Source organism: Moschus berezovskii, chromosome 26 (assembly GCF_049115385.1).
Source record: "Moschus berezovskii isolate FMDL1 chromosome 26, NW_MosBer_1.0, whole genome shotgun sequence".
NCBI lineage: Eukaryota > Metazoa > Chordata > Mammalia > Artiodactyla > Moschidae > Moschus > Moschus berezovskii.
The window spans coordinates 14,108,526-14,135,159 of NC_142485.1; the positions used below are offsets into that span (position 1 = coordinate 14,108,526).

The following is a 26,634-nucleotide window of genomic DNA, read 5'->3' on the forward strand; positions in this document are numbered from 1 at the left end:
GGGCATGACAACCCACTTCAGGATTCTGGCCTGGAGAATCCCCACGGACAGAGAAGTCTGGCAGGCTACAGTCCATAGCATTTCAAAACGTCAGACACAACTGAAGGGACTTTGCACGCATGCACGCATACTAAAATTGGAATGATTCAGAGAAGATTATCAAGGCCCTGTGCAACAATGACACACAAATTCATGAAGCGTTACATATTTTTATTTGGAAGCGTCCTACAAAACTAAACACACTCTTAGCACACGATCCAGCTGTAGTACTCCTTGATATTTACTCAAATAAGCTAAAAATTTACGGCCACACAAGAACCCAAACATGGATATTTATATCAGCTTTATTCAGAATTACCAAATCTTGGAAGCAACCGTGATGTCCTTCAGTAGATAAATGAATAAATAAACTGGGTACACTCAAACAACGGAATATTATCCAATGCTACAAAAGAAATAAGCTATTAAGTCATGAAAAGACATGAAGGAAGCTCAAACACGTATTACTGAGTGAAAGACACTCAGTAAGGCTACATACATGCTGTATGATTTCAACTATACGACATTCTGGAAAAGGGAAAACCATGCAGACAGTTAAAAAAAAAATCAGAGTTTTCCAGTTGTGGGGAGGGAGGGATGAACAGAGAACAGAGGATTTTAGGGCAGAGAAATGACTCTGTATGATACTATAATGGTGAATACATGCATGCATGTCTGCTAAGTCGCTTCAGTCCTGTCCAGCTCTTTGTGACCCTATGGGCTGTAGACTGCCAGAATCTTCTGTCCATGGGAATTCTCCCGGCAAGAATACTGGAGTGGGTTGACATGCCCTGCTCCAGAGGATCTGCCTGACCTAGGGATCCAACCCGAGACTCTTGTCTTTTGCATTGTCAGGTGGGTTCTTTACCTCTAGCACCACCTGGGAAGCCCAATGATGGATACGTGTCATTACTAATTTGTCCATACCCTCAGAATGTAAAACACTAAGAATGAACCCTAATGTAAACTGTGGACTTTGGGCGATAAAAAAAAAAGTTTATATACCCAAGTGTTTTTAGTAACAACAATGCCATTCAATTCTGGTTGGGGCACAGACTTGGATTACTGTGATACTGAATGGTTTGTCTTGGAAATGAACAGAGATCATTCTGTCATTATTGAGATTGCATCCAAGTACTGCATTTCAGACTCTTTTGTTGACCATGATGGCTACTCCATTTCTTCTAAGGGATTCTTACCCGCAGTAGTAGATATCATGGTCATCTGAGTTAAAGTCGCCCATTCCAGTCCACTTTAGTTCACTGATTCCTAGAATGTTAATGCTCACTCTTGCCATCTCCTGTTTGACCACTTCCAATTTACCTTGATTCATGGACCTAACATTCCATGTTCCTATGCAATGTTGCTCTTTACAGCATCGGACTTTACTACCATCAACAGTCATATCCTCAACTGGGTGCTGTTTTTGATTTGGCTCCATCTCTTCATTCTTTCTGGAGTTATTTCTCCACTGATCTCCAGTAGCATATTGGGCACCTACTGACCTGGGAAGTTTATCTTTCAGTGTCCTATTTTTTTGCCTTTTCACACTGTTCATGGGGTTTTCAGGGCAAGAATACAGAAGTGGTTTGCCATTTCCTTCTCCAGTGGACCACATTTAGTCAGAACTCTCCACCATGACCTGTCCACCTTGGGTGGCCCCACATGGCACGGCTCATAGTTTCATAGTTCCCCAACCAGTAGTGCAGCAGAGGCTGAAGTTGAACAGTTCTATGAAGACCTTCAAGAACTAACACCCAAAAAAGATGTCCCTTTTCATATAGGGGACTGGAATGCAAAAGTAGGAAATCAAGAGATACATAGCAGGCAAATCTGACTTGGCCTTGGAGTACAAAATGAAGCCGGGCAAAGGCTAACAGAATTTTGCCAAGAGAATGCACTGGTCATAGCAAACACCCTCTTCTAACAACACAAGAGAAGACTCTACACATGGACATCACCAGATGGTCAATATCAAAATCAGATTGATTATATTCTTTGCAGTCAAAGATGGAGAAGTTCTATACAGTCAGCAAAAACAAGACCAGGAGCTGACTGTGGCTCAGATCATGAACTCCTTATTGCCAAATTCAGACTTAAAGAAAGCAGGGAAAAACACTAGACCATTCAGTGGTTTATCAATGGTTTATTCAGAAGGGTAAATCAAATCCCTTCTGATTATACAGTGGAAGTGACAAATAGATTCAAGGGATTAGATCTGATAGACAGAGTGTCTGAAGAACTATGGACAGAGGTTTGTGACATTGTACAGGAGGCAGGGATCAAGACCATCCCCAAGAAAAAGAAATGCCAAAAGGCAAAATGGTTGCCTCAGGAGGCCTCACAAAAAGCTGAGAAAAGAAGAGAAGCTAAGGGCAAAGGAGAAAAGGAAAGATATACCCATCTATTCCAAATAGCAAGGAGAGATGAGAAAGCCTTCCTCAGTGATCAGTGGAAAGAAACAGAGGAAAACAACAGAATGGGAAAGACTAGAGATCTCATCAAGAAAATTAGAAATGCCAAGGGAATATATCATGTAAGGACAGGTGCAATAAAGGACAGAAATGGTATGGACCTAACAAAAGCAGAAGATATTAAGAAGAGGTGGCAAGAATACACAGAAGAATTATGTAAAAAAAGATCTTTATGATCCAGATAACCACAATGGTGTGATCACTCACCTAGAGCCAAACATCCTAGAATGTGAAGTCAAGTGGGTCTTAGGAAGCATCACTACGAACAAAGCTAGTGGAGGTGATGGAATTCCAGTTGAGCTATTTAAAACACTAAGGATGATGTTAAAGTGCTGCACTCAATATGCCAGTAAATTTGGAAAACTCAGTAGTGGCCACAGGACTGGAAAAGGTCAGTTTTCATTCCAGTCTCAAAGGAAGGCAATGCCAAAGAATGCTCACACTACCACACAAATGCACTCATCTCAACTCTAGCAAAGTAATGCTTAAAATTCTTCAAGCCAGGCTTCAACAGTATGTGAACCATGAAATTCCAGATGTTCAAGTTGGATTTACAAAAGGCAGAGGAACCAGAGATCAAATTGCCAAGATCTGCTGGATCATTAAGAAGCAAGAGAGTTTCAGAAAAACATCTACTTCTGCTTTATTGACTATGCCAAAGACTTTGACTGTGTGAATTGCAACAAACTGTGGAGAATTTTTAAAAGAGATAGAATATCAGACCACCTGACCTGCCTCCTGAGAAACCTGTATCCGGGTCAAGAAACAACAGTTAGAACCGGACATGGAAAAACAGACTGGTTCCAGATTGGGAAAGGAGTACATCAAGGCTGTATATTGTATTTCTGCTTATTTAACTTATATTCAGAGTACATCATGCGAAATGCTGGCCTGGATAAGGCACAAGCTGGAATCAAGATTGCTGGGAGACATCAATATTTCTCAGATACACAGATATGTGGCTGATACTACCCTTATCAGAAAGTGAAGAACTAAACAGCCTCTTGATGAAAGTGAAAGAGGAGAGTGAATAAGTTGGCTTGAAACTCAACATTCAGAAAACAAAGATCATGGCATCCAGTCCCATCCTTAATGGCAAATAGGTGGGGAAACAATGGGAACAATGAGAGAATTTATTTTGGGGGGCTCCAAAATCACTGCAGATGGTGACTGAGGTCATGCAATTAAAAGACGCTTACTCCTTGGAAGAAAAGCTATGACTAACCTATACAACTTATTAAAAAGCAGAGACATTACTTTGCCAACAAAGGTCCATCTAGTCAAGACTATGGTTTTTCCAGTAGTCATGTACGGATGTGAGAGTTGGACTATAAAGAAAGCTGAGTGCTGAAGAATTGATGCTTTTGAACTGTGGTGCTGGAGATGACTCTTGAGAATCCCCTGGACTGCAGGGATATCCAACCAGTCCATCCTAAAGGAAATCAGTCCTGAATATTCATTGAAAGGACTGATGCGGAAGCTGAAACTCCAATACCTTGGCCACCTGATGCGAAGAACTGACTCACTGAAAAGACCCTGATGCTGGGAAAGATTGAAGGTCATAGGAGAAGGGGACGACACAGGATGAGATGGTTGGATGGAATCACCAACTCAATGGACATGAGTTTGAGTAAACTCTGGGAGTTTGTGATGGACAGGGAAGCCTTGCGTGCTGCAGTCCATGGGGTCACACAGATATGACTGAGTGATGGAAATAAACTGAATGCCATTCATAAGACTCTCCAAGAGATAAGGTAAAACCATGGATAATTACCAGCTTCTGTAAATAACCAAAATAACCATTTATTTCCTCCACGCACTAGATTGTGTGTGCTCAGATGCTAAGTTATGTCCAACTCTTTTGTGCCTCCATGGACTGCTGCCTGCCAGGCTCCTCTGTCTATGGGCTTCCCCAGGCAAGAATACTGGAGTGTGCTGCCATTACCTTCTCCAGGGGTCTTCCTGACCCAGGGATGAAAACCTTATCTCCTGCATTCATAGGCAGATTCCTCACCATTGAGCCACCAGGGAAGCCCATAAAAGATTATATGCACTAGATAACAAGAGAGGAAGACAGGAAGCATTCTGGTGCTTCATCCTCTGATGAACTTGAAAGGCAAGAAAAAGGCACAGGCTTGGAGGAAGAGCTCATGGGCTGCCCAGGGAAAGGAGGAGTGGTCCTAGCAGCATCCTTCTTCACGGGGCTGAAAGTCTGTTACAAACCGCAAAGGTTTTCCATTTCAATCTGCATCCTCAACTGTAATGGAACCCTACATCTTCCTCTGAGAAGCAAAGTTCACGATGCTTTAGAAAAGAAGAAAATGAGAAGGCAGAACTGAAGCCACCATCCTCTCTACTATTTATTTAGTATTAGAAACTGTGCTAGATGCCTTGCATGTTCTTGGGTTTTCTTCTTCTGTGGCTGGTGCAATCCTACAGGAAAAGTGTTGTTCCTAGTTTCAGATGAGCACTCTGAGGTTCAGGGTGGCCAGTATTTGCCATAGGTCATGGTGTTAGGAGATGCTAGTCAGGATCGGCCTGCAGTTTGACTCCAAAGTTGTTACCTTCCCTTCATTATGCCACACTAAGAATTTTCAGTTCTTTACCATTTCCAGACTCCGTGACTATCTCCCAGGAGAGAGAACCCAGTGATACAGCCATCATTATGCACTTATGGGGCTATAACCGGGGCCCTTTATAACAATGAGATCTTTTGGGGTCATGGCCAAATGTGGGGAAAGTTGTAATAATGGTGGAGACTATTTGTATTCTCTCCTGTTCATATGCCCCCTTTCCTTCCCCTCCGAGTCACCCTCTCTGTAACTGAAGACATTCAGTGCTTCCTGTTTCCTAAGATCGCATCCAACCCAGGCTCCTGGCCCCTGGGAGCATAGGGGCTCCAGGACTGCCCTGCTCCCAGAGTCTCTATTCCCTCAGTGTTCATAAGTTTTATCGCCAGATGACCTATTTCAAACAAAGAAACACAGCAATTACAACAACTTTAGGATTAGCATATCAGTTGGAAGAGATTTTAACGAAAAAAAAAAAAAAAAACTATTTCTCAGGGTAGACTGTCAGGCAGCAGAACAAGACGATATGTTATTACTGGCCTAGGGGTCCCAAGCTTCCAAAAAGGCTTTGCAGAAGCTAACCAATCCTACCATCTCACTAAAAAGAAACACCAACTAGCAAAGAGAGGAAAAGTCTAAGCTTTAAGTTTGATTGAAAAGCTTGGACAAGTTCTTGTAAGATGGACATGAAAATACCAAGAGCTTTCTAGCATCTCATAGCAATCTTCTGCAAATTAAATTAAAACCAGAAAAGACTACTAACACAGTGCCTGGCACACAGAGGCACTCTTTCTGTTCTTCTGCAAAGCACCTTGTCTGGTCATCTAGATGGAGTTAGTTGCCAAGTATGCTCTATCTTACAGAGAGAAGACAGAGGTGTCTTGTGAAAATAAGACTTGCTCCCAAGGTTCCTGTCAGTGTGCCAAGTAGGAGACCTCCTATTCCACTGCAGGACAAAACCATCTGGTACATCAGCAGGTTGTGACTGGACCAGTCACAACTCCTCCCAGTGATGACCTCTGGGACCCCACAGGAAGCGTGCAGGACGGGAACCAGTGGTGCAGTGGAGTGGGCGGAACACAACCTGCTCAGAGAAGGTAACTTTGACTGATGATATTTCACAGTGACGATTACGTAACTGATCAATTTCCAAGCACAGTTGCCAGTTATAGCCATTCTGAAGAGTCATTAACATTAGGATACTCGCATGACTGAGAGGTCAGTAAGCACAAAAATACTCTGCAATCTGAAGACCCCATGACAGGCACTGGCAGACATTCTCCCTTCAAGAGACCCTGACCTCAGAAGGTATGAACATTTTCACCTTCTTTCCCTATCTGTATGCGTCTCTCTCACAGTTTTCTCCTCTAGATCGACCTGCCCTTCAACAAAAACACAAATGTTGGTGGTGATAACTAGTGTGTAAGCTATTGCTGAAACTAAAGAGCTGTAAATATCAGTGCACAGCTATAGGTAGTATCCATCACATAAATAAGTGAAATTTCAAAGTAACACATGTGTTTGGAATCCAGATGCTTTCCCACCTTAAGAAGATGCTATAAAAGCTTGTTAGGGCCCCACACCAGCCATTAACCCACAGTGCAGCAGAAACATTCTCCATATTCATCCATAATACAAAAGGTAGGAAATAAAGCTTCCCCTCTTCAGCTCAAAATTTCTGTTTTAAACCATCCTACAGTCACAGCTGTTCCTTGAAATGGCCCTCTTTCAGCCATCCTGGCTCTGAAATTTATTTCTAATGATGTCTATGTGGTTAAAAATAAGAGTATTAATATGTCAAGGGGGAGTGGAAAGTGGACTGAGTTCAAGAGTGGCTCCCTTTTCAAATTTCAAGCCCACTCATAACCTGTGCATGTGACCTTATTTGCAAATAGGGTCACTGCAGAGGTACTGTGACCAAGAAAATTAACACAAGGCATTACTGGATTGAGGTTGATCCTCCTCCAATGATTCATGTTCTTGTAAGAGGAAAATTCAGAAATACCGAGACAGAGAGAGAGAGAGACTTCCCTGGTGGTCCAGTGGCTAAGACTCCATGCTAACAACGCAGGGCGCCTGGGTTTGATCCTCAGTGTGGAACTAGATTCCACATGCCCCACCTAAGAGTTTCCATGACACAACTGAAGATCCAAAAAAATCTCCCATGCTGCCCCCCAGATCAGAGGTCCTGATGCTGCATCTAAGACTCTGCACAGTGAAATAAATAAATGTTACAAAGAAAGTGATAAAAAAGATACAGAGAGAATAATACCCATTTGAAGATGGAGGCAGAGTCTGCAGTGATATATCTATACACCAAGGGCAGCACGGATTGTCAGAAACCACCAGAATCTAAGAGTTAAGCTCATTTTCCAGAGCCCCCAGGAAAACTAACCCTTCCCGCACCCTACTTCAGACTTCTAGCCTCCAGAGCTGTGAGAGAATTCAGTTTGACTGTTTTAAGTCCCAGTATGTAGTCATTTGTCACAGCAGCCCCAGGAAACTAATCCAGGAAGTAAATACCTACCAGTGTAGAAATCTGGCAGGAGGGGAGGCACCAGAAAAGAAAATATACTTTCTTACTGAGAAGTCTGTATTTATTGTGTTCCTTCTTGCCCTGGCCAAGAACTCTCCCAAATACTGTTTCACTGAAGCAGGGTGTGTGACGACTGGAAGTTTTACACATAGTGTTCTGCTCCTGTGGTTACAGCTGAAAATCTCATCAGAATGGGGTGGGGAGTGACGGGGGAGGAGGGAGGCCCAAGAGAAAGGGGATATATATAAATACACACACACACACACACACACGTGTGCTTAGTTGCCCAGTTGTATCCAACTCTTTGTGACCCCATGGACTGGAGCCTGCCAGATTCCTCTGTTTATGGGAATTCTCTAGGCAAGAATACTAGAGTGGGTTGCCATGCCCTGCTCCAGGGGATCTTTCCAAACCCGGGATCAAACACAGGTTTCCTGCATTGCAGGCATATTTTTTACCATCTGAGCTACCATAGAGCTCAACAGGTATTTGTGATATAGCAGAAAGTAACACAACATCGTCGGAGAAGGCAATGGCAAGCCACTCCAGTACTCTTGCCTAGAAAATCCCATGGATGGGGGAGCCTGGTAGGCTGCAGTCCGTGGGGTCGCTAAGGGTCGGACACGACTGAGCGACTTCACTTTCACTTTTCACTTTCACACATTGGAGAAGGAAATGGCAACCCACTCCAGTGTTCTTGCCTGGAGAATCCCAGGGACGGGGGAGCCTGGTGGGCTTCCGTCTATGGGGTCACACAGAGTCGGACACGACTGAAGTGACTTAGCAGCAGCAGCAGCAGCAGCAGCAACACAACATCGTAAAGCCACTATGCATGCATGCTCAGTCGTGTCCTGCTCTTTGCAACCCCATGGACTATAGCCTGCCATGCTCCTCTGTCCATGGGATTCTCCAGACAAGAATACTGAAGTGGGTTGCCATTCTCTTTTTCAGGGGATCTTCCCTACCCAGGGATCAAACCCGCATCTCCTGCACTGGCAGGCAAACTCTTTACCACTGAGCCTCCCGGGAAGCCCTATACTCCAATAACAAATAAACAAAAGAAACAAAAAGATGGAAAAAGGAACTGAGCAAATAGGGACAACTCATTTCCTTTCCGGAAAAGGCAATGGCAACCCACTCCAGTACTCTGGCCTGGAAAATCCCATGGACGGAGGAGCCTGGTAGGCTACAGTCCATGGGATCACGAAGAGTCGGACACGACTGAGCAACTTCCCTTTCACTTTTCACTTTCATGCATTGGAGAAGGAAATGGCAACCCACTCCAGAGTTCTTGCCTGGAGAATCCCAGGGACGGTGGAGTCTGGTGGGCTGCCGTCTATGGGGTCGCACAGAGTCGGACACGACTGAAGTGACTTAGCAGCAGTAGCAGCATTTCCTTTCAGCAAAAGTGTTGGGGCAAGAAAGGTGGAGGGATGTTTCAAGAGCTGCTTCCAAATTCAACCCATGTTCAGCCTTTCCCAAGTATTGAGTTGACCAAAAGAGTCATTTGGGTTTTTCCATACAGTGGTATGGAAAATCTGAATGAACCTTTTGGCCAACCCAACAGTTGACCAGCTAGGAATGCTGCTTGCTTCCTAGAGGCTAATCCTTTCTCCAACAGGAATCCGCCCTCCCAACCATGGCCCCAAAGAGCCTTGGTGTCCTTATAATTCTTAAATCCCTGAGCTCTCTGGGAAGACACTTCAATGTGTGTGCACGTGTACACATTCAGGGACACATTTCTATATCAAGGCATATTTTCCCTTGTGGCTCTTACCTACCAGGTTATACATCGCTTACCTTTCTCTTCTCTGTTCTTTATTTTCACTTGTGTCTTCAAAGACCAAGTGAAGAATGATGTATACCCATTTTCTAACATTCAAGAGAAAAAACAAAAACAAGAGTCTAGTGGATTTCACAGTTTTGTCTGGGCTGAGTCCCAGTACTACCTCCAATATTCAGGAATAAAGGCAGGAAACTATGTTTCATTCATATGCAACAGATATTTATTGGACACCTGGATGTGAGAAGCACTCTTTTCTCTTCTGGGGAATAAAGCGATAAAAAAATAAACATGAGACTTCCATGGAGGTCCAGTGATTTTAAGACTCTGTGCCTCCAAAGCAAAGGATGCAGGTTTGATCCCTAGTCAGGTAACTAAGATCCCACATTCTGTGTAACATGGCCAAACTAACAAAATTCTCCCTGTGGAGCTTAAATTCTAATCGAAAATAAGTTGAATAAATACAGTATGGTTGTGCTAAGAGCTATGGTTTTTTCCATGGTCATGTATGGATGTGAGAGTTGGACTGTGAAGAAAGCTGATCGCTGAAGAATTGATGCTTTTGAACTGTGGTGAACAGGCCTCACTAAGCGGGAGGTATCTGCGAAAGCCCTGAAGGAAGGGAAGAAACAGTGGAGTAACTGGGGAAGAGGGTTCCAGCAGAGGGGTCAGCATGTGCAAAGGTCCTGAGGCAGGCGCATGGCTGGTGCAGCGGTTGAAGAGTGAGGAGGCTAATGTGGCTACAGCAGGGCCGGAAACTGAACAGCAGCAGACGAGGTCGGAGGTAAGAGCAGGCTAGACTATCCTGGACCACACAAGGCATGAAAGTGGACTTTTCTCTGAGTGTTCTGAGGAACATTGGGAAGACTGAACAGAGTTATGACTTAAACGGGTGTAAGACCTTTGGTGGGTCATTGATCTGAGTATCCATTTTCTTGCCCCTAAAATGGAAAGGCCGTGCCAAGTAAATATCTAAGCTCTCTTCTAGGTGTAAAAATTGATTTTTAGACATCTAGAGAATGTTTGGTTCCCACAGAACAGATAATAAAACCATGACTTTCTGCCCATCTTCACTGCCCTCTGGTGCTTCAAAATTGACACAGTGACCCAGCCCGGGCTTGGAAGGGAGCCTGGTTATGAGAGATGGTGTGATTATAGCAAACGGCTGGTACCTGAGTGAGTCCCCCAGGAACACGTGGGGTGTCCTCAATGATACCGACATTCACCCGGCCCCATAACACCCAGCTACCTGTTCCCCGCCTCAGAAATCCAGGGCACTCTCTGTACAGAACAAGACGGCGGCCAAAGAGATCAAATATCTGTTTGCTTCACATAAATACAAATCTAAAAATAAGCATTTTCCTTTCTCATCATTTCGCATCACGCATGGAAAGTTCACTTTAATTTTCAAGTCCGTTTACTTCATTTCAGGGAAGCTTGGGAGCTTTGAATAGAATCCACGCTGCAGGCTTCTTGTCTGGATCAGCAAGTCTGTCTGTTTTCGGTTCCCCTTGATACTTTTTACTCTTCTGTCCTTCCAAATGCAAAATCCCATAGCAATGCACAACAAAGTTTCCTGTTGTTTTAATACCTCTACTTCTTAGTGAGGAAACCACGACTCTCAGGACCTTCCCCTAGCTGCTCAGAGAAGAGTCACAGCTAGCCTGTCTACTGTTTGACTCAGACCTATGTTTGCATATGTATTGGGTTGGTTAAAAAATTTTTTCAGGTTTTTCCATCAACTTATACAGGAAAACCCGAATGAAGCTGTCAGCCAACCCCAAAGCAGGACTTTCCCAAGCAATCTTTGTACTTCTGAATAGACCCCACAATATTATCTTAATACCCATATTACTAGTCTATCAGAACCTCTTTTAATAGTGACTGAAAGAACACCATCCCCACCAGCACAGTGTGTATTAATGATAATTATAGTCTAACTGTATGATAGAAGCTTCTAGAAAACCAGCAAGGTGCAAAAACTATGACTACTCTGGATTCCTACCACCTCACTGTGAACAACAGGTAACTGATCAGAGATCTGTGACCTCCAACACTTTGCTGTCCCCCATGCCAGAGCAGCGCCTAAAACACAACAAATACTCCAGGAATGTCTGTTTCGTAAGCAAATGAAGGATAAGTGCAAACACCCGTGAAACTTGGCACTGGAGCCCGACCTCCTCCTTTCTATACTGTTTTCATGTGGCTTTGCCTATTAGATGGATCTAGAAACCAATGTACAAAGCAGAGGGCCCAGGGTGACGGATGAGGGCACAGAACAATTTCCACCCAAATTGGCTGGCAAGAGTTTAAGAAATTAGAGGAGAGACAATTTCCTCTTCCAGCTTATTTCCATCAGCCGCTTCATTATCTTTAGCAGTTGGGTCCAGGCAGCAAGAAGGCCTGGCCCAGGCTGGCTTACGTCTCCTGTGAGCACACAGGACTCAGTCCCCTGTCTTGGGAACTGGCCTGGTCTTACCTCCGCAGCAGGAACTCCCTCGGGTGGCCGGCAGTGTAGCACAATCATGCCTTCGATGGGTACCTCCCTTCCCTGCGGGTCTTGCTCAAAGTTCTTCCGTAAATCTGCAAAGAATGGGAAAGACGTGACACTTTGCTCTGGGGCCAGGAAGATCCACACACACACACACACACACCCCTGGTTTCAGGAGTTCCAGAATCTAAGAATCACTCACACACACACACACACACACACACACACACACACACACACATACCCCTGGTTTCAGGAGTTCCAGAATCTAAGAATCACACACACACACACACCCCTGGTTTCAGGAGTTCCAGACACACACACACACACACACACACACACACCCCTGGTTTCAGGAGTTCCAGACACACACACACACACACACACACACACCCCTGGTTTCAGGAGTTCCAGACACACACACACACACACACACACACACCCCTGGTTTCAGGAGTTCCAGACACACACACACACACACACACACCCCTGGTTTCAGGAGTTCCAGACACACACACACACACACACACACCCCTGGTTTCAGGAGTTCCAGACACACACACACACACACACACACCCCTGGTTTCAGGAGTTCCAGACACACACACACACACACACACACACCCCTGGTTTCAGGAGTTCCAGACACACACACACACACACACACACCCCTGGTTTCAGGAGTTCCAGACACACACACACACACACACACACACACACACACCCCTGTCAGGAGTTCCAGACACACACACACACACACACACACACCCCTGTCAGGAGTTCCAGACACACACACACACACACACACACACACACACACACACCCCTGTCAGGAGTTCCAGACACACACACACACACACACACACACACACACACACACACACACACACACACACACACACACACACACACACCAGGAGTTCCAGACACACACACACACACACACACACACACACACACACACACACACACACACACACACACACACACACACACACACACACACACACACACACACACACCCCTGGTTTCAGGAGTTCCAGAATCTAAGAATCCTTTTCCTGAATATTCAAACACATTTCAAATAAGCCTTAACCAAACTATCCCTAATGTTCTCCACTGATATGATGGGTAGAAGATTTACTAGGAGAGCAGGAAAGAAAAAACTCATTACTTCATGAGTCTTTGCTAGCATTATCTACTTAGCATCTGATAAAACACTTGGTCTAATAAATTGCCATCCACAGCTATTATGCAGCTGAGGTGCACATGATTTTATTAACTAAAGAATGCATTATTAATCTGTAACCTCTGCATTCCCTTCGCCCTCTAGGGAGCTCAAGAAGATGGTAATAGAGTGTGATTACCTATTAGTCTTTTATTTGTAACCAGGGAGAAGAGGCAACATTCAACCACAATAAAATCTATAACCTATCCAACCAAACATATAATTAAAAAATACAACGCCCTCCAGTCCAACAACAACGCTGGGCATCCATGTAGTGCCTTTCAGGGAAGACTCCAGGCTCTTTGCAAACAAGCTGCACCATTAACCTTTTACACATAGAAGGGTGGCACTTGGAGGGGTTAATTGGCTTGCCAGCGGTCACAGAGAATATCAACGCCAGGGACTGGGAAGAATTTACCACGTGTCCAGACATTAGTCTCTGAGTACTCACCGGCAAATCTTTTTCAGGAAAAAGGACACACACGGGGACAGTTGAGAAGGAGAGAAAGAATATCATTTGCATGGCTTTCCACTTAAGCATACGCTTCATTAACAAGAGTGGGAGTTGGTCTCTACTTCTTTTGGAGGTGTCATAACAACACTTTGATAATTGAACCTCACAAGCTTATTTCTGCTGTCATTTGAAAGCCTGGGATAGTGGAGTGAAGACAGTTTGACAAGCCTTCCTCAAGACCTCCCCCTCCCTCCCGGACAATGTATTTTTCTTCAACCGAGGATCTCAAATTACAGGCTGTGGATTTATTGATTTAATTTTCTTTAGTGCTTACAATAACATGAAATATGTTCTCTGTAAAGAGCAGAGCTTCAGAATCAGTTACATCTGTATAAATGGTATAAATACATTAAACTTGCTTTTAGCAAGTCAGAAACACGCCGTGAATAACAAGCCCAGCAATCCATGTATTCATTTTCTTTGGAATTTTACTCTTAATGTTTTCCCTCCCAGAGGCGACTGATGTCTTCCGTCAGCAGGGCTGTCTATTTGGAGATCATCGTGAGTGTATGTGAAGCCAAGGATCTTACAAGGACTCACACTGTAGGCAGGTGGCAGGATCTATTTTCCCGTTTCTCTGCTGTCCTCCCAAATTGTAAAGCCAAGCTTCCTTCTATTAGAGATCCGTAAATTGCCACAGCAGATCTGCAAATTGCCACAGCCTTTATGATTCAGAATTTCTGATTCAAAAGTTTGAGGAAGTACACATAATTGATAACAAAACTATGAGTGATGGGGATGTGAATAAACTCCGGAATGAAAAAAATGTCATGTTTCCTGCACAATTGGACCACAAATTCTCCTTTGCTCTCCCACAAGGAATCACTGAGTCAAAAATCCCCTTTCCAGGAATGTCCCTGGTGGTGCAGTGATTTAGAATCTGTGCTGCATTGCAGAGGATGTGGGTTCACTCCCTGGTTGGAGAACTAAGATCCCACATGCCACGGGACAACTAAGCAGGCGGATTGCAACTACCGAGCCGGCACAAAACGAAAGATCTCAGAGAATACAGAGGATCCTATGTGCCACAACTAAGGCCTGATGCAGCCAACCAATCAGTCAATACATTTTTGAAAAATCCTCTTTCCTTATGACTAATTTACTCATCAGGACTATAGTAAACCCCCTTATTCATGGGGGATACATTCCAAGAACCCAGTGGATGCCTGAAACTACAGATAGTACCACATCTTATATATCCTGTCTTTTTTTTCTATGCATACATCCCTATGATAAAGTTCAATTTATAAAGCAGACACAGTAAGACATCAACACTATTAAGACTGAAAACAGAACAATTATAACAGTATACTGTAATAAACATTACATGAATATAGTCTCTCTCAAAGTATCTTACTGGACAAATTCAATGCTTTTCCATCTTAACTGAGCACTTCAGTGTGGTGGCTGTAATATTTTGAGGGGTGACAGTAAAAATGAACACAGATTTCCCTTCTTCACAGTTTCATGGAGAGAAGATTCATGCTTACCATAGACCTTAAGAAGCTCAGCATATCATTTTTCTTTCCTTACTAAGTCCTTATTAAGAACTTTCATCTTTTCACTTAAATAAAGCACTTTTTAGTATTTCTTTGGTGTACCTGAATTTCCAGCATCGCTATCCTTACGCTTTGAGTCCATATAATTAAAACAAGGGTTACTTAAACACAAGTACTGTCATACCAGGACAGTTGATCTGATAACCAAGATGGCTACCAAGATTAACGCTCAGGACACACTGGATGAAGAGATGATTCACTTCCTGTGCAGGATGCAGCTGGATGGCAGGAGATTTCATCATGCTCCTCGGAAGAGCACGTGACTTAAAACTTATGAATGGTTTATTTCTGAAATTTTCCATTTAATATTTTCAGACTAAGGCTGACTTTGAGAAACTGAAACCACAGATAAGAGAGATGGCTCTGTATTGAAATGAGCCTGTTGCAGAGCGTGGGGGACTCTTATATGACACATCCATTTGCTAATGGAAAGAAACGGTGGTATTTTTGTGCCTAATTCTGTTTAATTTGCTTGCTACTTTTTCCTTTTCTTTGATTGCTTTGTTTTCGAAAAGGAAGTCTTACCCAGTGCTGCTACACAATGATTGCAGTTTTGACAACACCAAATAATCTGCATTCAACCCAATGAAGCAAAGAAAACAGACAGTGGGAATGTCTATTTTGTCTTATACTATTTCTATTTTGTCTATTTCCTGTCTTTGCTCACTAGAAATGGAAATGGTAACAAAATGCAGAGTTTTTGGGTATTTCCACACATCAGCAAATGGGAAGAAACTAGACTGAAGTCATTTTTCCTCCACACTCCCACCTGCTTAAGGAACTAGCTAAGCAAATATAAAGAAAGGAAAACCCTGAGGATTTCTCTGGTGGTCCAGTGGCTAAGACTTGGCACTCCCGGGCTCAATCCCTGGTCAGGGAACTAGATTCCATGTCCCACAATTGAAAGATTCCACATGCCGCAACGGAGACCTGGAGCAGCCAGTTAAATAAATCTTAAAAAAAAAAAAAAGGAAGAAAAATCCTGTATTGACACTGGGATATAGGAAAGGGTATTGTCCATAAGCAAGAAGCTAGGAGAAATTTCTTTTTGATCTCATACAGTCAGGATCAGATTGAAGAACGGACCCCCCACACAACGTCCTGATCTTTCCAATCGACGCTGGCAATCACTGTTGAAGTTTTCCAACAAGAAGTAGATATCCACTTCTAAATGCGGAGATAGGGCGATTAAATGCAGAAGACAGAGGGTCAGGCAACAACTGTGGTGTCATAAACAAGGATCCAACTCATCAAAGGCAGCCCATCACGCACCAGGCATCACACCGAGTAAGAAACCCCAGTGTCAGAATTCTGGCTTGTGCCTGATACTGGTGGCAGGAACTCTGGCACTTTTGATTCCCAAGGAGGGCAAACACACCAGACAAGTTCCAGAGAGCTACTAAATATACCAAAAATTACAGAAATAAATTCTTAGACATAGAAGTAAATGATTTCAGCTCCACCTACGATTCTCATCATAGGTCACTCAATCTAGTTTTGCTGTTTGTTTGTTTGCTTAGGGTTTTTGCTTGTTTTTGATTTTGTATTTTTCTTGACCCTGCCAGGCAGCTTGCAGGATCTTAGTTCCTGATCAGGGATTGAACCTATGCTCCTGGCAGTGAAAAAAGTAGAGTCCTAACCGCTGGATCACCAGGGAATTCCTGACAACTTCTGAATTGGCAAACTAGATACGTTTATCACCTATGCTAGTTCAAAGGCTTGAAAGATTCACAGAGAAAACTGTGTCAGTTCTAACAGTAGGACAAAACATCCCCAGTCTTGTAAAAAGAATTAACACTACAAATGAAGGAGACAAACCATAGAACTGAAATGGCTTCCTCTAAGACTGGAAACAAGAGGCATTTTTGGAGACCTTCTAATTTAACTTATTTAAAATCAAAAGGAAGTAGTAACTGAGAATCTACAGTAGGGATTTATAAATAGGATAACATCTGAGATCAAGAAAACTGCCACTATGCATAAAAAAAAAAAAAACTGCTGAATTAGAACTATATGTCATGAAGACAGTAAGCAGCATACTGAAGATTGCTGAAAATTGAACTAGAAAACAGAAGACAGATTTGTCAGGATCCAGGCAAGGAACAGAAAGCACACAGTTGTTTTAACAGAAAATATTAACGTAAAAACTGAAGGGCTAAACAGGCAAAAGGGGAACTCCTAGGAGCTGTTCCCATCCCAGGGATGGGGGGTGAGGGAACCAAAGGAAGACACTGAGCTTATAGAACTTTGAAGCTTAGAGAGGGCTCTACTCTCCAAGGAACTTGGAAGAGGAACCAGGACTTCAGACCTAGACCTCTGAAAAAGGGCTGGTGGTGCTGGCATCTCTTGGAGGAGACGGAGGGGGAGCAGCACATAAAAAAGCTGGATCTGGAATTACTTTAAAAAAGTAAGCGTGAAGCAAGAAGCTGCTGCCACATCTATACAGAAATTCTGCTGGGATGATATTGACAGAGACAGAAAATGAACAGAAAGAAGTAGTTTCCCTTCCTCTTTGACTCTGCGGTCTTCTCTGGCGCCCCCTATTGGTGGAACCTTACGGGGAGCTAGGGTCTGGCAAGGGAGTCCTAGCCCTAGTTTCACAAAATACAAGCCATTCGTTTTAGAGATGGCAGCTTAGTATCCAGCAGACCCTAGTTTAAAAAATGTTCTCCAGGAGAACTCTAATAATTACATATTCTATATCTGTTTCCCTCACTCGATCATCAGTTCAATGATGGGCTTTATGTCTGGGATATTTATTCTTACAGTCCCAGTGCCTTCTGATATAGGAAAGGTTCTTAGTATCAGTAAACATAAGTTGAACACATGAGCTAGGAGGAAATGACAAACGGATAAATGAGTTTGCCAGAAAAAGGATGAAATAAATAACAAAAGAAAATGCTGAGTTAGAGAAATACAATTTAAAGACAATAGTTAGTTTAGAAGGACAGAGTAAGTGTAAAGAAAATGAATGATAATTAAATTAATAATGATAAAATTAAGTCTTCTCCAAGTTGAGAAAAAACTTGAGTTTGCAAAAGAGCTCACTGGATACAAGGCAAAATAATTTGGAAAAGAAAAACTGTTCTAGGTATATTATAGTTGAAATTTTTAACAAAATTTTTAAAACTGTAAAAAATAATTTTACAAGTATTTTACAATAAATAAACAGAAGTAACTAAAATTTTCATAAAGAATTAATACTGTTAAATGTCTTTTATCCAAAGCCATCTTAGATTCAATGCGATCCCTATCAAAATCCCACTGTCATTTTCACAGGGAAAGAGAAGAAATTCTAAATTTAGCATGGAACCACAAGAGACACTTAAAGAGCCAAAACAATCTTAAGAAAAAAGAACAAAGCTGGAGGCATGCCATTTCCTGATTTCATACTACACCACAAAGCAACAGTAATCAAAACAGTATTGTATGGGTATAAAAACAGGGAAAGAGATGAATGAAATGGAATCAAGAGCCCAGAAATAAACCTTCATATACACGACTAACTATATTTGAAACGAGATACAAATGTACCAAGTGGGAAAAAGACAGTCTCTTCACTAGTGGTGCTGGAAAATTTGGATATATGCAAATGTAAAAGAATGAAATGTGCAAGAGAACCCTTCCCTTATATCACACGCAAAAGTTGACTTGAAATGGATCAAAGACTTATACATAAAACCTGAAACTGTGCAACTCCTATAGGAAAACAAAGGGGGAAAAAAAACTCCTTAACAACGACATTTTCGTATATGACAACAAAATCACAAGCAGCAACGACTATATAAAATAAACAGACTCATGGGCAGCAAAAGAAATGATCAACATGAAAGGCAACCTGAGGAATGAGAGAAAATATTTTCAAACTATATATTTGATAGGGTATTATATCCTAAATATATAAGGAACTCATTCAACTCAATAGTAAAAACCAAACGATCCAAATAAAAAATGAGCAAAGGACCCAAACAGACATTCTTCCAAAGAAGGTGTACAAATGGCCAGTGGGTGCATGACAAGGCATTCAACATCACTAACCAGAGAAACGCAAACATCAAATCCACCTCACTTCTATCAGAACGGCCAATATCAACCCTTGTTAGGGGCTAATGCAGCTGATGACCTTCAGTTGAAGCCAGCACTTATTTACCATTCTGAAAATCTGACGGCCCTTAAGAAGGATGCTAAATTTACTCTGCCTGAGTTCTATAACAGAACAACAAAGCTTGAATAATAACTCATCCGTCTACAACCTCATTTGCTGACTATTTTAAGCTCACTGTTGAGATTTCATTGACAATGTACCTGGTCATCCAAGAGATCTAATGGAAATGCACAATATTAATACTGTTTTCATGCCTTCAATAAAGCAAAGCACATTGAAATGAGGTATGCCTGTATCTATCTGAATTGTTGGTCTGCCACTTATTAGCACCTTGACTTGATAAGTATCTTTATTTCTCTTTGCCTCAGACTCCTCACCTGGAAAATGAACATACTAATTTCTATCACATATAGTTGGGTCTGAATTAAATGTTAATATGTGTAAAATCCTTTTAATAGCACTGGGTGCATAACAGGAGTTAATTAAGGTCACATCTATTATTATATTCTACTATAAAGCCATGATTATTAAAAGATCCTGTCATTAATCAATATACAAATTGTTTATAAACTACAACACTTTTCAAAGGCACTCAAATAAAAACATAAGTTAGCATATGATATATACTAAATATCATATACTGATACATAATGTACAAATTAGGATGGCCTTTTGGATAAAAAGATAAAGTGAGATCTATGTCTTATTTCATATCAAAATAAATCCCATCTTAATAAAAATATTATCTACAAAGCCACAGCAGTAATAAAATACTTATTGGATCTTAAGTTAGGAAAGCCTTTTCTAAACCCAAAATTGGAGAAAGAATCATTAGGAAATGATCAGCAGATACTGTTTTGTCAAAACTGAAAACTGTTTTTACCTAAAACACTACAAGAAAAATTTATAGGCAGAGGTTTAACAGTCTTAATATATTATAAAGGGCACTTTTGGAACAAAGTGAGAAGGATAAATACCCTGAAGTAAAATGTCAAAGGGGCATGAAAACATAACTTACAAAAGAAGGACACAAATGAATAATAAAAGATATTTAGAAGTGTCAATATCACTAATCGTTACTGAAATACTAATTTAAAAAGTGTCAGTAAGTCTCTTTACTCTTCCAAACAGCCTCTGTTTTGCTTCTCTGTTTAAAAGAATAGTTTCCAGTTTTAGAAAGAGCACAGAGAACTGAATGAAAAGAGCCTCTAGAAAGTGAAAGAGGAAAGTGAAAAAGTCAGCTTAAAACTCAACATTCAGAAAACTAAGATCATGGCATCTGGTCCCATCACTTCATGGCAAACAGATGGGGAAACAATGGAAACAGTGATAGATTTTATATTCTGGGGCTCCAAAATCACTGCAGATGGTGACTGAGGCCATGAAATTAAAAGACACTTGCTCCTTGGAAGAAAAGTTATGATCAGCCTAGTAGCATATTAAACACAGAGACATTACTTTGCCAACAAAGGTCTGTCTAGTCAAGGTTTGGTTTTTCCAGTGGTCATGTATGGATGTGAGACTTGGACACTAAAGAAAGCTGATCCCCGAAGAATTGATGCTTTTGAACTGTGGTGTTGGAAAAGACTCTTGAGGGTCCCTCGGACTGCAAGAAGATCCAACCAGTCCATCCTAAAGGAGATCAGTCCTGGGTGTTCATGGGAAGGACTGATGCTAAAGCTGAAACTCCAACAGTTTGGCCACCTGATGCGAAGAACTGACTCACAGGAAAAGACCCTGATGCTGGGAAAGATTGAAGGTGGGAGGAGAAGGGGATGACAGGGGATGAGACGGTTGGATGGCATCACCGACTCGATGGACACGAGTTTGAGCAAGCTCCGGGAGTTGGTGATGGACAGGGAGGCCTGGTGTGCTGCGGTCCATGGGGTCGCAGAGTCAGACACGACTGAGAGACTGAACTGATTGACTGACTCAGAGAAATGAATAGCCTTAAACACTGCTGGGAGAAATGAAAACGGTTAAACATGAAACCTACGATACGTACCAAATGTCCTTAAAGTTAACTTAGGAGTTCATTATCTAGTAAGTTAATACTGGTATATTCATAAAACCAAATATTATTTGGCAATAAAAATAAACAAAGGATGGGTACATGCTACAATGTAGAGGAATCTTGAAACCCAATGCTAAATGAAAAAAATGAGTTAGAAGAGACCATATATTGTATGATTTCATTTATGAAATAAAAAAAATGTTCCAAACAGGTAAATACATATAGTCAGAAAGTTGATAAGCATTTAATTAGGGTTGCAGGTGAGGTGGGGGGAAGGGCTGGGAATGTTTCTATTTTATGACGTGATAAAAATATTCTCAATTGGACTCTGGTAATAACTGCACAGGGCATCTCAGGTGGCTCAGTGTTCAAGAAACCACCTGCTAAGGCAGGAGATGTGAGTTCAATCCCTGGTCTAGGAAGATCCCTTAGAGATAAAAATGGCAACCCACTCCAGTATGCTGCTGCTGCTGCTGCTAATTCACTTCAGTCGTGTCCGACTCTGTGTGGCCCCATAGAAGGCAGCCCACCAGGCTCCCCCGTCCCTGGGATTCTCCAGGCAAGAACACTGGAGTGGGTTGCCATTTCCTTCTCCAATGTGTGAAAGTGAAAAGTGAAAGTGAAGCCACTCCAGTATACTTGCCTGGAACCCACTGACAGAGGAGCCTGGTGGGCTATAGTCCATGGGGTCACAAAGAATTGGACACTACTTAGCAACTAAACAACGATGATCACACAATTCTGAGAGCAAACGAAACACTATCAAATTGTATGCTTTAAATAGATGAATTAATTGCCAAGTCATACGGATTAAATCTCAGTACAGCTATTATTAAAAAGAGTTCATTTATATGATTCAGTAATTCCACTACTAAAATTTTCTAAGAAAACTATTAAAGAGCTATATAGAAAAATGCAGTATAGTGATATTCTTCAAATCATCATTTACAATGCTGAATGACTGCTAATAATCTAAATATTTAATCATATGGGAATGGTTAATATCATTTTGTGCATTCATATAATGTAATAATATGCCAACTTTAAAAAAGAAAGCTCAAAGGATATTTTAAATTACAAGTAAATGTTTGAATAAATTACTAAGTAAGATAAAATGGTATTCAGTGAATGATCTCTTTTATCTATTTTTTAATATATAAGGATGGTACTCCTCCAAATGTAAAAATTATCTTTTTATAGAATGCGTTTATATCCAAATGAAAGTAGGTACATTTGCTTTAGAAACTTCTTTCGGTGGGTAGCCCTTCTCTTAGTTTGCCTCCAGGTTTTCCATAAATGTATAACAGCCTCCTTCAGAATTCACTCACACTGTTGGTCATGGCCAGACACTGTGCCAGGCAGTAGGGGTACATTACTGAACTCGACACAGACCATTCCAGCCTTCCTACAGCATACACTCCAGCAGGGAGGATAGATACGAAACAAGCCTGATGGCTCTGTAAAGATTTGCCTGCAATGCAGGAGCCGCAGGTTCGATCCCTAGGTTGGGAAGATCCCCTGGAGAAAGAAATGGGAACCCACTCCAGTAATCTTGCCTGGAGAATACCATGGACAGAGGAGCCTGGTGAGTAACGGTCTACAGGGTCGCAAAGAGTCAGACATGACTGAAGCAACTTAGCACGCACTCAAGAGGTACAGGGATGAGCGTTGAAACAGAGAAGTAGAAAGTTCCATAAAACTGTATTACAGTAGGACATACCTTAATCATTCAGTTCAGTTCAGTTCAGTCACTCAGTCGTGTCCAACTCTCCACGATGCCATGAATCACAGCACGCCAGGCCTCCCTGTCCATCACCAACTCCCGGAGCTCACTCAAACTCATGTCCATCGAGTCGGTGATGCCATCCAGCCATCTCATTCTCTGTCGTCCCCGTCTCCTCCCACCCCCAGTCCCTCCCAGCATCAGACTCTTTTCCAGTGAGTCAACTCATCGCATCAGATGGCCAAAGTACTGGAGTTTCAGCTTTAGCATCACCCAGAATTGATCTCCTTTAGAATGGACTGGTTGGATCTCCTTGCACTCCAAGGGACTCTCAAGAGTCTTCTCCAGCACCGCAGTTCAAAAGCATCAATTCTCGGCAATCAGCTTTCTTCACAGTCCAACTCTCACATCCATACATGACCACTGGAAAAACCACAGCCTTGACTAGACGGACCTTGGTTGGCAAAGTAATGTCTCTGCTTTTTAATATGCTATCTAGGTTGGTCATAACTTTCCTTCCAAGGAGTAAGCGTCTTTTAATTTCATGGCTGCAATCAGCATCTGCAATGATTTTGGAGCCCAAAAAAATAAAGTCTGACACTGTTTCCACTGTTTCCCCATCTATTTCCCATGAAGTGATGGGACCAGATGCCATGATCTTCGTTTTCTGAATGTTGAGCTTCAAGCCAAACTTTTCACTTTCCTCTTTCACTTTCATCAAGTTTTTCAAAGAAAGGTATAGGTAGGAAGAGGCAGAGGATCTCACAGGCCTTCGCCGGACACACTATACCTCATTTACTATTTCCATCAGACTTACTGGCTTAAAACATTGTTTTACATATACATGCTCTCTGGTTTCTTTCCTGCAAGTCTCTGCAAAATGCCTGCGTAGCTACCTCTCTTCCCATAAGTTAGCACATCCCATAAGGACATGCTTCTATTAGACTTGGTCTTCTATCCATACATATTGAGAGGGTGGAATATAAATAGATTTCTACCTTCTGATCTCACTGATACTTATATCATCTATGGAAAAAAAAAATAATTTTCCCATTATTTTGTAGAAGGGAACTGAACCAAGCTGCAGACACACACACGCACACACACATCAAGACTGAAGATTTAAAAATGTTTAAATAGCAACTGGTATGGGGTTACTATATATGTCATAGGAAAAGCCCTAAAAGAAATCACTCAGCATTTCAAAGATTTGCTACTGGATAATTATGGGAATATTCATTATACTCTTCATCTGTTTCTGCATTTTCTAAAATTTCCTGTGATGAATGTGGATTTCTTTTACAGCCAGAAAAAAAAAAATGTCCAAAAAAAGCCCCTCTTTCCTACAAGTTGTCAAAAGATTCTATAAACTAGACCAAACTGTATCAGAAGCCAGGAAAGAAGTACATTTTGTTTCATTTATTGTACCAAGTTTCACTCCTACGACATCTATTAAAGAAGCAAGAAGGACTATATTTTTCAGTCTTTAGTTCGTGCTGAGATAGTCATCCTAATGTGATTTTACTTATGGAAATCTCTGCAGACAAAAAGATCTTTCATCTGTTTGGTTCATTGCCTCCCTTCAGTACCTGGGAGGGTATACAGTGGTCACTAAATAAATATTTGTTGAATGGATAAATCGATCAGTGAGCTTCCATGTCAACTCATCTGAATGATTATATCAATATACCACACAAGTCTCCAATAGATAAATGTACTATAATGCTGTTAAAGTAATGCTTATTCATTCCTATCTTCATAGCTAGTGTGAAGGATGCTAGCAAACGTCAGTGCTGATCAATCTGGAGCATCACTCTGTCTGCTTCTGCTGCCTCTTCACCCTCTCCCCTGTTCATTTCCTCAGCAGAATGCCAACAGGGCACACGACGACTGGAACCAAAGCAGGGAAGAGGAGGGAGCAGTGATGAAGCCAGGTATTTGGCTAACCTGTAAATAGTACAATCAGCAACAAGATCAACTAGGCAGCAGTAGTTGCCAATAAGTGGTCCCTCTGGGGCCAGGCCATGGGAAGCAGTCGCCTCCCTTTCCTCACCTTCTGCCCTATTTGGCCTTTTTCTCATTTTCCTTTCATGCTACTATGTTAGAAAAGTCATTGTAGCACAGAAAAATCAATAAAAATTCAATTCCGAATAATAGTTCTTCGCAGCTCAGAAACACCAGGGAGTTATCGGCTCATTCAATGTTCTGGCAGTTAATGCAATGAAATAAAAATAATTTACTCATTCAAACCAAATCAGCCAGTGAAAAATCATAGTCTTTTTTTTAATAGTCACGGTCATTTGTTAAGACTGCAGGAGGATGGCACAAAGTGCCATCAGTGCCCAAATACGCTGGCATTCAAATCAGCGTCACACCTCTCCCACCCACATTTTACTAAAGGAACAACAAACCACGTTTGTCATACATAAAAGGAATTTGTAACTTAGCCAAACACAGATCATTTGTTGTAATAAAAGGGCTGGTTCACACGTGGAACAGATGGATGCCAGCAAAAGCAAAGTCAAGGCTTGGTGCCCTCAATACTTCAGCCCCTCATGGTTATGACCTGAAAAGTCAGTTCCTAGCTCCAGTTCCCAGAGGAAGCACAGAAAAGGCTTCCTGTCAGGTCAATTCTTTCTTTGGTGATAATCTCCTTGTATTTTGGTACATTTACAGATGCTTCTCTTGCCAGCCTGGCTTAAACTCTCTGGCTTACTTACATCTATGAATTCGGCCCATCCTTGACACACTAATCCATGTTGATGCCAAGCGGCTCCTTGCTGTCACTTCATGCTCTGGCTGTGAATCGTCTGGTTCTGACACTGCAGTCTTTCTGAAGGACAGCCAGCCCTAAAGGACAGTTCCACACGTAGATTTCTCTGTCCTAAGATTTCTGAAACGTGTTGCCTTAACTTATTCTTTGGTCACTAAGTCACGTACAACACATTTGCAACCCATGGACTATAGCTCCTCCAGGCTCCTCTGTCCATGGGATTTCCCAGGAGAGAACACTTGAGTTGGTTGCCATTTCCTTCTCCAGGGGATCTTTCTGACTCAGGGACTGAACCTGTGTCTCCAGCATTGGCAGGCAGGATTCTTTACCACTGAGCCACCAGGGAAGCCCACAACCTTAACTACTGCTGACTAAATCTGGCAGCAAGAGGGAAGGAGGGACAGCTTAGATGAAAGCTGGATTGTGTGAACCTTTCCATGTTCCCTCTGATCCCACCTTGGTGCTGTGCAATGCACAGGGTCTGTTTATTGGGACATCAAGGGGTTTGGATGATGCCAGGGGTCCTGTTGTGTGGAGGCTACTCAAGACTGCTTTTCTGAGCCACAGAATAACGTTGGGGCTCCGTTAGCTCCCCTGTGCTCTGCGATTCCTCTGCTGTTAAATTGCCATTGTCAATAAATCGTTTTATAACTAGCATGGTGTGTCATTATCCCTTTCACAACAACTAGCATAGTTTGTCAGGCAACAGTGGTGTTGGAAGGCAGCATCCTGCAGCAGGGACCCATTATGGTGAGAAGAAACAGCTGCAGTTTCACAAAACGCTTTGAGTACTAATTTAACCTGCTCTCTATTGAGCCATTCCCA

At 42.1% G+C, this 26,634-nt stretch overlaps 1 protein-coding gene and 1 pseudogene across 1 annotated transcript in view; one reads left to right on the forward strand and one right to left on the reverse strand.

Moving 5' to 3' along the window:
- The window catches only part of UNC5D (unc-5 netrin receptor D), a 642,973-nt gene that overhangs the window by 215,321 nt on the left and 401,018 nt on the right, over positions 1–26,634 (reverse strand). The window contains exon 4 of the mRNA XM_055416581.2: positions 11,882–11,985. Coding sequence (XP_055272556.2) covers positions 11,882–11,985 — 104 coding nt within the window. The remainder of the gene's footprint in view (positions 1–11,881; positions 11,986–26,634) is intronic.
- On the forward strand, positions 112–212 carry LOC129549482 (U6 spliceosomal RNA; annotated as a pseudogene).